This window comes from Peromyscus leucopus, chromosome 6, assembly GCF_004664715.2.
Source record: "Peromyscus leucopus breed LL Stock chromosome 6, UCI_PerLeu_2.1, whole genome shotgun sequence".
NCBI lineage: Eukaryota > Metazoa > Chordata > Mammalia > Rodentia > Cricetidae > Peromyscus > Peromyscus leucopus.
This window is the reverse complement of record NC_051068.1, coordinates 65,878,056-65,891,922: the sequence shown is the minus strand read 5'-3', so window position 1 is coordinate 65,891,922 and position 13,867 is coordinate 65,878,056. Positions and strand designations below refer to the sequence as shown.

Below are 13,867 nucleotides of genomic sequence, written 5' to 3'. Positions count from 1 at the left end.
TAAGCAGTCTTTACAGGATTCTAACAGTGTGGTAGATGTAAGGGCACAGTGTTCACCATCCACTGAAGAAATTCACAGAAGAGAGCAGAGCCATGTCGGTGTAAGTTTAGACACAGACAGTTGATAATAATAAAAAGGCGCTGCCGTAAGAACGCAAGAGCTAACAGCAGCGGGAGCAACACTCCAGAGCTGACACAGGAAAATCACTGAGTCTGAGGCCAGCCTGAGCTACAAAGTGAGTTCTATGCCATCCGAGGCTGCTGACACAGTAAGACCCTGCTTCAGAAACCCACACATCCCACACCCACAAAATGAAGAGCTAATTAACAGCACAGATGTCACTAGGCACTGTTGACACTCTCAAAGCATGGAACACAGATATCAGTATCACCTGAGCTGTTAAAAATGCAAATTCTCACGAGACTGGAACTTCGCCCCAGACTTACTGAGCCAGAATTAGGGACCTGGGCCCAACGGTGTATATTTTAAGCAGGCCAATTTCCAGCCGATTCTGATGTGCACTGGAGACGAACAACCTCTGGCCTGGGCACACGGTCCTATCTTGAAAAATAGTCCTCTTGTCAGAAAGAGGGAGTTAGACTTCTCCTTTTCTCACTAAACTCTGGCTGTCTATCACCATTTCCATATCCTCTCCTCTCCCTGAACCCAGAATGAAGTGGTTCCTGCCTCACCATGCCCAGCAGCACTCCCAAGGCCACGATACCCACCTAGTAAGCTCAGACTGCTCTTCAGAGGAAGATGTTCTTTGCCTAATTTTCTTTTCCTCTCTCCTTCCTGGCTATCATTCTGTGTCCCAATCTGAAGGTCTCTTCTTCCAGGAAGTCTGTAAACCTCAAGGTATCCTTCCCATCTATTCCAAATGTTATCAGAAGTAAGTTTAGGTACTCCCTCACATCTATCTTCTCTCCACAAAACCATCCAGTCCTCGACAGGACAGTAGGCATCTTATTCACGTTGAATCCATGTGTTTGGCACCATGGCATGTGAGGATTGTTATATTAACCTTATGTGAGGGACAACATGAATGAATTCCCCTAATACTGAACCCCTGTTCCTGTGAAGACACTGAAACCTAAGTGGTGTTTTCCTTTGTCTCTGGGGCTCTGAAAAGAGGGTCTGCAGTTCTTGCCTAACACAAGGTCCCTTTCACACAGCTATTCACTATACTCTCTTCAGTTACCACCTCCCAGAACAACAGTGGCCTTTCTCTGCTGCCGCAGTCTCTTGGAGAGAAGCTTCTAAGGGCTCTACTCTGTGGAATGAATTGAGCTAGCGCTGGGTAGGCAGCACAGACAACAGCAGGGTCGATCCTGCCTTCAGACTCCTGTCGGGGAGAGGCAGCCTAGAAACTAAGCTGCCGATGGGGAAACCCCTAAAGCTTTGATAAGCTGAAGGCAAGAATTCAAACAAGATTGGCCTGTCCCCACAATAACTACCAAGTACCCAAGGCCTATTATCCAACATGAACAAGAATTCTTCCTTTCTTTGGTTTTTTTGAGACAGGGTTTCTCTGTGTAGACTTGGCTGTCCTGGAACTCACTCTGTAGCCCAGTCTGACCTCGAACTCACAGAGATCCGCCAGCCTCTGTCTCCCTAGTGCTGGGATTAAAAGCGTGTGCCACCACCGCCCAGCTATGAACAAGGATTCCTGACCTCAGCTCCTGGTGGCAGTGTTTGTGCACATGGGTGTTTTGCCTGCACATATGTCTATGCACCACATACATGACTGGTGCCAGAGAGGCCAGGAGAGGGCATTGGATACTCTAGAACTGGAGTTGCAGGCAGTTGTTAGTTTTTGGGAACTGAACCTAGGTCCTCTGGAAGAGCAGTCAGTGAGTGCTCTTAGCTGCTGAGCCATCTCTCCAGCCCATCTGGCAGCAGTGTTTAGAACCATTTTCTTAGGAAATCAGCAATGTCAAAAGTGAGCTACAGTTCAAGTCTAGAAATAGTATTTGTTATGTATAAAGAACACCTAATATAACAAGAACCAGGAACTAAAGGTCACCCAGAAATGCAAAAAAGACACACTGTTCTTGAACCTTTACTGCCAGGACAAGATGTGACAACCGACATAAAACATGTGAAGATAGGGACAGCACCACTTTTTTTTTTTTTTTTTTTATCAAAGTCTTCTATGTGCTAGGTGCTATGCATGAGCTTTTACATAAATTCCGATTTTATTTTACTGCTGCTTTATTCACTATAGCAAAGAATTAGAATCATCCTAGTTGTTCAATAACAGGAAAACGGATAATGAAAATTTGGTGTGTGTGTGTGTATATATATATATATATATATATATATATATGAATACTACTTGGCTCTGAGAAAAAATTGCAGAAAAATGGATGGACTTAGAATGTATACTATTAAGTGAGGTCACATAATCTCAAAAAAAAAAATCACATTTTCTCTCTTATATGTGGGATCTAGACAATAAAATATATATAAACAAAAATACCTGATGAGTGCAGTATAACTTAAGAAAAGAGAACGAGAAAAGCTAATATAAGGGGATGAGAAACACAAGTAATCCAAGTTGTGAAAGAGGACACACAGGTAATTGCTTTTCTAGTTCTAATTCTGTTGTAGGTTTTTTGTTGTTTTGATGGTGCATAAATTTAATGTGCAGCTTCATAGGTTCTGAGTCTGGTTAATTTTGATGTGTTATGTTTTTATTTATTTGCAAGTTTTTTAAAGTTTATTTTAAAATGAACTTTTATACCATTTCTTTTGCACAAATAAAGAATAATAGAATCAAACTGCTATATGTATGTGAAGGAGTAACAGAAATGTATGGTAGAGTTTGGTGGTATTAATTACTAAGGAAATAAAAGGCTAATGGGGTTGGAGGAGACAGAACATTTGTTACAAAGGGGTTAAAATAAAATGAATGCAGTGGGCTCAGAAATAGGTTGGTCTACCTGATGGTAGGAAATGGCAATATGACCACAATTAGCAAGCTGTAGGCTGAAAGGAAGAAAGAAGGAAGCCATGAGTTCCAAGCTAGACAGCTAAGCCTAAAAAAGAAAAACAAGTAGGTTCCAAGCAAAATAGAATTTGCCTTGGATTGAGATCTCAGACACCTAAGCAATCTATCTTCCTTCCTTCCTTATCTTGAGACATGGAACTCAGTGTACAGACAAGTCTGGCATCAAACTCTCAAAGATCTGCCTACTGAGAGCTGGGTTTAAGGGCGTGTGCTATCATGCCAGCTAGCTACCTGATTTTCAGCCACTCCTGCTTTTGTTCACCATGATCCCAGAGCCATACCTGTCAATTCTCAGTTGACTCAACAGAAGAATGGATAACCCAAGCATGGGTCTTCCAGTGATAAGTGAGGTTAAATTTAGGCCAATCTGGGTCCTTGGCAACCACTTTCTTTGACAACGCTTACCACTATACTATAGAGTTCACAAAAGGCTTTACAAAAATTATCCTGATCATAGCTAGTCAGTGGCTGAGTGGGGCTCACACAACAACCTTCGCCCTTAAAGTCCTCTGTTTTCTGTACCCATCTACTAGTATGGTTTCTAAATCCCTTGAATATGGTTTGATATTTACGAATAGAGTATGATTAATCAGGATCCATTAAATATACGCCAATCTTCTCAAAGCATGACCCAATTTCCTAAGAGCTTACCCCAAAACCAACTGTCCTTTCCCCACCTCTCTGAAAGACTGCACTGAAGGACTCAGAAACTATTCGTTAGAAATGGCCTAACCCAAGAGTCTTAGCAAGACAAATTTGTTCAATACTCTGTACTCAGTGAACTGCTGGGTACCAGTGGGAGACAAATGACTGTTAATGAAGCTGATAGTCTATCAATAGCACTGTCTCTTCCCTAGTCAACTGGTCTCACAGTCAGGAGTCACATTAGATTCAGCCCGAACATACCTCATTGATTCTGCTTCCAAAATGCCATCTGCACCCAGTCTCTTCTTTCTTTTCACTGGCACCATCTATTCGGACACAGAAGAAACTCATCTCTTGCAGAGACTGCTATAAAAACTTCTAGCTAGACTTCTCAAATTTGAACTCTTCTAATTCAAATATCAACACCAGCATTTGCAACTTTACTCACCACTTTTTAAAGTCTTGTATTACAATTAATTGTGTGTATGTGCACTCATAACTGCCATAGCACACATGATGTGGGGGCCAGAACAATTTTCAGGAAGTGGTTCCTTTAACCATGTGGGTTCCAGGGGTTGAACTCAAGTTGTTGGACTTGATGGCAAGCACCTTAACCCACGGAAACATCGAACCGACCTTAAATATTGTTTTAAAAACCATCCTATAATAAATCTCAGCAGAATCCTCCATAAAGTCTGAACTATCATCCACCTTGTACACATTATCAATTTAATTTTTCTCTGCTCCAGAGACCCTTAAGCATACCATTTCAGTCCATACCCATTCTAGCTTTGTTCATGTTCCCTTTGCCCAAAATGGCTTCTCCCTTCCACCTAAAAAAAAAATTTAACTACTCCTCTCCTGCTTATTTAAATTTTTTTCTTCAGATTTATTTATGCATATGAGTATTTTACTTGTAAGCATATTTGTGCACCACGTACATGCCTGGTACCCACAGAAGTCAGAAGAGAGTGTCAAATCACTTGGAACTGGAGTTACGGATGGTTGTGAGCTACCAAGTGGGTGCTGGTAATCGAACCAGGGTCCTCTGCAACAAGTGCTCATAACCACTGAGCCATCTTTCCAGCCCATCCTCTACCATTTTTTATCAATATCATTCTTTCATTCTTGTGATTTTCTCCCTTCAAATCCATCTAACCTGGGTGTCTTTAAACACTTTCTAAATCTATTGCCTCCAATTGTATTAGGGACAACAGTTCCTCTTCACATTCCCACACTCCCATATTTCTATTTTTCTTTCCCTTTTCATCAGGCACTCTTTCCCTCCTTTTTTTCATGACTTTTCAGGGAGACAAGATAATAATTGCTAACCAAAAAAGTCTTGGCTCACTGAAAGCATGGCATCATTTCCAGAGGCTCTAAGATCATTATAATTTCAAGGAAAAAATTTTCGAGGCTGACTAGTCCAATGGACTAATTTTTCTGGTTAAGGAAATGAAGATCCAGAGCAGGTAAGCATTTTTTCCATGTACCTAGAAGCAAAGCTGACTCCAGCATCCATATCTATTAACTCAAGAGGCTGGCATTTTCCCTACAAACTCCAATATGATTTATAGTCTTTAATTTTTTGAGACTAGATTCAGCAACTTCTTTTATCTTGTTTGACCAATGGGGTGGAGGAGTGGCCATGGAAGACATTTACAGGTCTAAGCTTGGGTTTTTCCCCAACACAGTGATTAAGATAAAAAAGGAAGGGGCTGGAGAGATGTAGAAGTACTTGCTGATTTGAGGAGGACCTGAGTTCAATTCTCAGCACCCACATGATGGCTCACAACCATCTGTCACTCCAGTTCCAGAAGATTCAGAGACATACATGCAGACCAAACCCACATATACATAAGATAAAAAAATACATTATAAAAAGGGGAAGTGATCAACCAGGTGGTAGTGGCACACACCTTTAATCCCAGCACCCAGGAGGCAGAGGCAGGCAGATCTCTGTGAGTTCAAGGACAGCCTGGTCTACAAAGTGAGTTCCAGGACAGCCAGGGCTACACAGAGAAACCCTGTCTAGTAAAACAACAACAACTACAAACCCAAAAATATATTTTACTAGTTTATTATTTTAAAATTTTAATTGGAAGATTTATCATATGGCTTAGAAACTTATCCCTGGGTGCTGTATGTCTTCCATTTTTTTCTTTTTTTATTTGCTGGATATTTATTTTAATTTCTAATTTAAATTTTGAAATATAAATATAATATATAATATAAATAATTTATAAATATAAATCTAATTTATATTTTGTTTTTTCTGTAGATCAGGCTGGCCTTGAAATCAGAGATCTACCTGCCTCTGCCTTCTGAGTGCTGGGATTAAAGATGTGTACCACCACTCCCAGTAAAATATTTTTAATAGTAATGCCACTATGATAATGTGAAGCAGACTCAGTATAAATTACTGAATTTTAGAGCTAGCAACCTATTTCAAACACACACAAGTCCTGGATCTTTAAAGCAGTCAGGGACACAGACTCCACACCCTGTTCCATAGAGGCTGTAGGCTTCTAGAACCCCCTTATCTATGTGTTCATTTAGGGGCTACTTATACAGTCTCCACCAAGATCTGTTTTTGGCTTCTGATGGATGCAATCACCTTTATGTTTTGTTTATACTCCTAAACTGGAGGGCAGTTTCTTTGCCAGACAGTATTCTGACCAGGAAAAAAAGTATTAGATTGCTCTATTAGGACATTTTGAGTATCAAAATTAAGCTTAGCCTGCTGCTGGCTCATAATGCTGATTAATCACCAAATATTTCTTCTGCAAATCCACTGTCAGCTCCTATCTCATATTCTAGATGGACACATGGGTTTCCATGTGTGGAAAATCCCTAGCAATTCAGGGCACTTACTCTGCTGTTCTAGATCAGGATTGCTGTGCTGGGAAACCAGTCTTCTAAAGTACTTTAAATAAGAATATACACTAAATTAAATATCCGGGGATTGTTGAGTTCTATAGAGACAGGAATCTCAGGTGGAAGAGGTCCCTGATGGTAACAGTTTGAAGGTCCGCATTTCTATTGAAAGATTCTTCTACAATGGCATGGGATCACCAATCAAACATTTCCTGGGATTGCTAGTGAAACTTAGTGGTAGAGCACTTGCCTAGAATGCAAAAAGAAAGAAAAAAAAGAAGAGGAAAAAACAAAAGCCACAAATTCGAACTGTATCACACAAAGAGACGCCTAATCAGGCAAAGCAGAAGTCTCTTCCATTCATCAGAACGCCGCCTCGGAAGGAGCTGGGGAGACAGTCAGTAGGAAAAGTACTAGCCCTACATGCATGAGGACCTGAGTTTGGATTCCTGGAGCTCCCTGGCCAGCCAGCCTCGCCTCATTAAATCAGCAAGCTCCAGGTTCAGTGAGGACCGTGTCTTAAAAAGTAAGATGGAATGTGAGTGAGGAAGATACTTAATGTCAACCTTTGAACTCCACATACATGTGTGCACACAACCATGTACACACACACACACACACACACACACACACACACACACACACACACACGAGCACAAATATACTCTCGTGTCCACTGGAAAACTATTCCTTTTTGGTCTTTTGAGACAAGGCTTCAGTGGACTGACCTTGAACTCATAATCTTCCTATCTCAATTTCCCAACTGCTGGGATTATAGGGTGGGCCACCACACCTATCAGTATTGCTGTTTTTCTTTTTGAGACAGGGTCTGTAGCTCAGGATGGCCTCAAATTCCCTATGAAGCCAAGAATGACCTTGGATTTTTGATCCTCCTACCTCCACTTCAAGAGTGCTGAGATTATAGGCATGCATTCCTGGTGATTAAACCCAGATCTTCCTGCATTCTAGCAAGCATGCTACCAACTAAGCTATACTCCCAATCAGTACTATGTGTACACTTCATGTACCTTGTACATTTCTGCAACAAAAAATGTATTCATTCTTCTTAAATTTCTCAAAATAGTAAAACTTTCTGATACTCCTTAAGTTGTAAAATTATTGTTATTATTGTCTTGAGACAGGGGTCTCAATATGTAGCCCTGGCTGGCCTCGGGCTTGATTTGTAGACCTTGTTGGCTTTGAAATCAGAGATCCACTTGCCTCTCTCCCCCAAGTGCTAGGATTAAAGGTGTGCCACCACACCAGTTTTAATTTGTTTGGGGTTATTTAATTCATAAAGTAGTACATAAAGTTAAATCAAATCCATGAATTTACCATCTAGTTTATATAGTTTCACAATTTATAAAAGCAATTTGGAATATCTTATCTCATTTGATTTGTGTCTTTCAACAGCCCTGTAAGGGAGATATAATAAGCAATTTTCAAATGGCACAATCGTAAACTTGTAAACTAGAAATGACGTTAGTGTGGCACTTCTGCTTTATACAGGAGGAAATGGAGAAGAGCAAGAATTCTTGGCATAACGATACTTTCCTGGTTTGGTCTTCAAATGAGCTACCATTGTGCAGAGAAAAGCTGTTCTGTGGATGCAAACTCCTCACCTACCCAGCCCCCGAAACCATTTACCCCGAGGAATCAGACATGCTCTCTATCTGCAATACAAACGCAATTCAAATGAAGGGCCAAAAAGATGTTATGAACAAAAACTGCAAAGGACAGGGCAGCCACGATTTTCTCACCCTTCACTAACAACTGGAGATCATGAAGAGAAAAGTTATCTAAAGACACTTGATGCCTTCTATGGCCCTAGGAGAAAACTGATATAAAGGCTGCCAAGTAGGTAGCCCAGTCTTCTTTATTGAAGCCACATTGTCTCTAAATATAAGGGGCCTCCATCCCGCCCCTTTATCTTCTAGAGAATACATGTCGCCAAGGAAATGTTCTCTAATGTACCCTAGGTTAACTACGTGATGAAGTCACTGACACGACTTGTTGGTATGTTCGCGTCTCTGAACATGCATTTGTTGAGTATTTATGGGGCAAAGACTACACGCCAGGCGCTAACCTGAGCAGACAGGTCAAAACCAAGTAAACCAACACAGGCCCTGCTTCCAGGGCTCAGACCAGTGGCACCTCCACGTGGCCTTTGGGAGAGTTGTGTTTTTGAGACAGGGTCTCGGTGTGTAACTCAGGCTGGCCTTAAATCCACTGTGGCCCGTGGCTTCAATCCTGTAACTCCTCCTGCTTCAGCTTCCCGAGTACTGGGGTTGTGGTTATAAGCATGTGCCACCATGCCGACTTCCCAATTAGGTTGACTGTTTTCAATAAGAAATAATACTTTTCTAAAACACTCATACCGTAACCTTACACAATAAATTGATAAACTAGACGAGAACAGAAGCCCTGACATGATAATTTGCAACCAATGTTTCCATCTAATCCATCCCTACAAGCACAGCAGAAGACTAAATTTTCCCGTGGGAGGTGGAAGCAGGAGGATTGTGAATCCCAGATACATAGCAAGTTGGGAAGCCAGCTTTAGTGACAAAAAGAAGATTGTGACTTATTTACATTTGTAAGGTACAGAGCCTAGTTCAACAGTGTAACCCCATAGGTAAGGTGGCAAGATGAGAGAAGTCAGCTAGAGGAAGCCTGAAGGGGATCTCAGTTCCAGGACTGACCCTGTGACTGGGGTGGACAATCAGGCAAGATAAAGGCAAGAAGTCTCACCTACAAACTGCACTATCCCATGGAAGAACATGGTGTTTAACTCCAGAGATTATAGGTCCAAAGTACAGGGGAACACTTGACAAGCACCTAACCCAACTGCCTAAGAGAGAGAGCAAAATGGTGTCTGACTCATTTAGATGGTGAGTCTCTAGACCCCTGTAGACAGGAGGGGCAACAAAAAGACCCAGGGATCCAGAATCAGAAGACTGAGGTTTGAGACTAGATCCTGACACTCCTCAGACAATGCTAAATGGCACCGGACCAACCAGAAGTCCACCCAGTCTCCTCATCTGCAAAACGTGAATAGTATCTGGCTTGCCTGCCTCACAGAAATGTTCCAATGAAAGCGCTTGGGACCCTGGGATCTGGATCTGTGAAGTTACGAAAGCTCCTAGAGGAGCATCTCACGCTAACCCAAAAGCCCCCACTGCCTCCTCACCACTTCATACCTGGCTGCCATCTGCTCACACCCCTGAATTAATAGAAACTGTTCGACACCCAAATCTTAATTTGGGTGTACTAATCCCCCAACTTCTAAAGAACGTAAAGGGCAGACATGCAATCACCTTCACCTCCTTGCTCTGACAGTTTCAGTTATTCTTTCCCAGGGGCAAATTACAGAAGACCACAACGGGAAGGGGAAGGGAGATGCCAACTGGCCACACTGCCTTCGTGGTTGCCTCCTTTTCCCTACTGCAAGGCAGTTTCCCTACCCGAAACCGACTAAACGGATCTAACTGGGACCCTGAGAAAACACAACAGCAGTGTTGGGGAGATCATTATGCATTTTAGGCCGCATTCCGCAGTCCAAAGGAAATTACTATTAGCATGTATAACCAAAGGTTAACGGACAGAGAGGGCAGCTGCTGACTTACAGGTTTTCTTCCCTACCTCCTAAAACTATGTTTTCATTTGACTGTTCTCTTCCAGCCACCTCCCTCTCTGTTCAGGCAGGGTGTGTGGAATGTCCACCAAACACACCCCCTCGGAGGATTGTGAAGAGCTGAAGAGCAGAAGGAAGAAATGACAAGGCAGACAGACACCTGCTGAAGTCGTACCAGCCCTGTGGAGGGCAGACTGATCGAGCTGCAATGTTACCAGCAACGGGAAGGCAGATCAGGCTCATGGGGGAAGGGGCATCATGTGCCTCCAGCTGATTTCAAGGGCCTAAGAGCCAAAACAACTCCTTCCGGCTTCAAGCAGAGGGAAGGCCTGTTTTGCAGAGTCAAGCTTATTAAGAACAGCTTGGAAAATTAAACCTCAAGCATCAGACTGTTGGTAGGTCTCAATGTAAACTCTGAACTTGAGGAGGAAGAAATTCTAATGTGGCCTAAACATTTTGGAGTGCTTTCAACCACTGGTGAAAATTCTGATTATATGGATACGGGATATATTTCTGTCCCAGCATTTCAGGCCAAGAGCAGCATCTTCCTCATTTTAAATGGGAACCACCCCTACCACTGTGTCCCACCATCCATAACAGTCAGCCTGATGGAGGCCCACAACCCTGCCAGTCACCCCTACCCTCCTCAAATATCTAAAGCTAGTCCCCAGTCACCCCGTGGGTTCCCATGACCAGGCTGGGTCCAAGCTTGGCATCCCTAGGCTGGCTAGTGGGGGACTCAGGTGTAGTCAGCCTTACACCCGGTCTAAGGCAAAAGCTATTGAGAACACTTCCCCTCCTCTCCACTGCACTGCTTACTGGTTATAAATGACTCAGAATTAGGAGGTAGGTTTTGGACATGGACACACAGAGGGACTATAAACATGGATACTGACATACCCATAGACCACGGTCCCTACCTTACCTATCCCACAGCTCAGTCAGTCAAACCACAACACCTCCTCCCAGTCCTTTTAGTTAAGTGTTGGAAAAACCCCAAATCATCTGCAAACTTACCTGTCTATACTATGGGGTAATCTTATGCTCATGGTTTCTTGGTGTCTCCACAGTTCCGGAATCCTGTAGCTTCTTTGGACGTCTCGATCAGGCCTGAATCCCTTGCAATGTTTAAGGAAGGTGAGAGGAAGGCCTCCCAAGTTGAAGACTGAATCCTTTTTCCTCCAGCTGTCAGGAGCCTGGTAACTGCAGACGCGTTCTACTTCGACCACTTAACATGGTCTCCTCCTTTCTGGACCCTTACCCTCCCTTTCCTTGTCTTAAAAAATGAAGAAGAAAATGGAAAAATAAAAATAAAAAATAAAAAGAAACGAAAGAGGAAAAACTATGACCTTCTTAGAAACCAAAACGTCAACCACAAATCTCTTTAAGGGTAGCACTCTGGGCTAAAAAAACGAACCACAGAAAGAATGTGACTTCAAAATATCAGTCTTAACTGTAGCCAGATAAAAACCATCCTTTCAATCCAGTTTTCCCAGCTGTCCTTCTGTTGACAAGGGAACCCTTAAGCTCCAAAGGTTGAAAAACCTCTCGTTTCCAAATGCTTAAAATGCCAGGGAAGGAAAACAAAACAAAACAAAAAAGGGCTGAACAAATCCGAAATGGCACTCGGGGAAAAAAAAAAATCTTCCAGATGATTTGCACAGTTAAAATAAATAAAACCATACAGCAGTATGTACACAACACGAAGTCCAGTGGAGCTCTGGGAAGCAAAATTTGTGGATTTTTTAAAAATCAAAACAAAACACCGATCTTTTACATTAAAGGTTTTGAATTCTGAAATGAGCCAATTGTGCAGACACACACACACACACAAAAAAAAAAAATCACAAAACACCTGAAGCGCAATGCTTTTTACCTTCAAAATGGTAGCATTGGCCAAAACCCCAGGATATCTTAAATGCCCTTTTCCCTTTCGACCTGCAGGTTCCTCCACCTAGCCCAGTCCCGTGCTCAGCCCCAGCCTCAGATCGGCCTTTTTCTGAGACAATTTCCTCAGGCAGCGCTTGTGTGCTCCTGCACGTCCAGGCTCCCAAAGTCTCTCTCGCCGCAGCGCCCGGGACCGTCGTTCTCGTTTCCCCTCGCCGGCCGATCGCGTCCGGCGGCCCGCTCCCACTATTGTTGCGGCTCGGCAAGGGCCAGGGCGCCCTCCACAGCGGCGCGGAGAGCCCGGGCCGCGGCCTCGGCCTCCGTGCCCGCCCGCCCGCCCGCCAGCCACAGCCTCCCCGCTCGGCCGCTCCCGGCGTCCGCGTCGCGGCCGCTGCGCTTCCGGCCCCGCCCCCGCGCGCGCTCGCTCAGGCCAGGCCCGCTGCCGCCCGCCACGCCCCGCCCAACCCAGCCCCGCCCCGCCCCGCCCCGCCCCCGCCAGCGGACTCCGCTCGCCCCGGCTGGCCGCTCGCCCCTCCCTGGCGCCGCCCAACCTCTGGCGGCCCCGCGCGCCCCCGGCCCGCGCGTCGCGGCCTAGCTGCTCCCGGTGCTGCTGTCCTCGAGGTTCGACCTTTGTTTCCGCAGTGTCCGCCGGCCGCGCCTCTGTCGGCCGCGCTCGCTGCTGCCCCGTCCTCCTCGGCCGGCTCGTTTTCCACTCGTTTGTCGCGGCCCCTGCCAAGCTCCCAGGCGCTCTCTGAGCAGTGCCCTCGCCCCTCCGAACGCCCACCGGCCGGCCCTGCCCTCTCGGCTTCCCTCGGATTGGCTTGGGTGTCTTGTTTGGCGCTGCTTTTTCCTTCAATGCAAAAAGCCTTTCCAGGGCAATGTTATTTTCATGACACACACACCCCCTTCGTGAAATCACGGTTTCTAAATCTCTTCAAGTAACTGTCGCTGATCAGGAGGTCCCAAGACTGAAGTAAAAAGGAGCATTGAGACAGGAGAGGAGGAATTGTCTCTTTTGCCTGGGGAAGCTCTGCAGGCTTTTTTTTTTTCTTCCCTGTACTACTTTCCCTTTGCCTGCCTCGGTCTTGGCCTACCTGATCCGTTCCAAGTTCCTAGCTTGCCACCTCTGTTAGCAAAAGAGAAAAGAAACTGATTAAGCATCTATTTAGGACCTACTAAAATCAGATTTCCCTATTTTTTTTTCCTGCACAGGCTGATGAATGAACTTTGCTATAGTTTGTGTGGGTGTGGGTGTGGGTGTGTGTGTGCAGGTGTATGTGTGCATGTAAGATGTGACTTCCTGGGGAGATAGATCAGATAGAACATCAGATAGAACACCAGCATCAGATAGAACACCAACAATTTTACGGAAGCTTATCCTAGTGAGCCAGTGAATTTACTGGGGTTACTTCTTAGGACCATGAGCAGTTAAAGACAGCTGTAACACACACACACACACACACACACACACACACACACACACACACACACACACAAACCACCCAGGCGTGGATGAGGACAGTGGACTATTGACCAGCGTCGTTGGGCCAGTTGGAGGTGTTATTGCTTCTCTAACCTTGGGGAGGGTATTTGTGAATCTTGTTTGTTTTAGAAACGACTTGAAATTTCTGAGTGCTTATCTTAACAGCTAGTGTGCTCTTGCACGGTGTGCTTGTGGAGACCAGGGACAACCGTGGGTAGCCTCCTGCCTCCGTGCCAAACAACCTCATCCCCTTTGTGAAGATGGGGGTCTCTGAACAGCCTTGGCGTCCTGAGCAGGCCGAGAATGGCTGGTGGGCAAGCACCACCAC

At 44.5% G+C, this 13,867-nt stretch overlaps 1 protein-coding gene across 10 annotated transcripts in view; it reads right to left on the bottom strand.

Moving 5' to 3' along the window:
• The window catches only part of Arhgef11 (Rho guanine nucleotide exchange factor 11), a 116,997-nt gene extending 104,608 nt beyond the window's left edge, over positions 1 to 12,389 (bottom strand). For 9 of the 10 annotated variants that reach the window (XM_028857633.2, XM_037206748.1, XM_037206745.1 and 6 more), the window contains exon 1: positions 11,187 to 12,389. In XM_028857633.2, coding sequence (XP_028713466.1) covers positions 11,187 to 11,218 — 32 coding nt within the window. In that variant the 5' untranslated portion in view covers positions 11,219 to 12,389. Of the gene's footprint in view, positions 1 to 3,919; positions 3,985 to 11,186 lie in introns of all 10 variants that reach the window. The other variant, XM_037206743.1, reaches the window with a different exon arrangement.
• Positions 12,390 to 13,867: the final 1,478 nt, after the last annotated feature.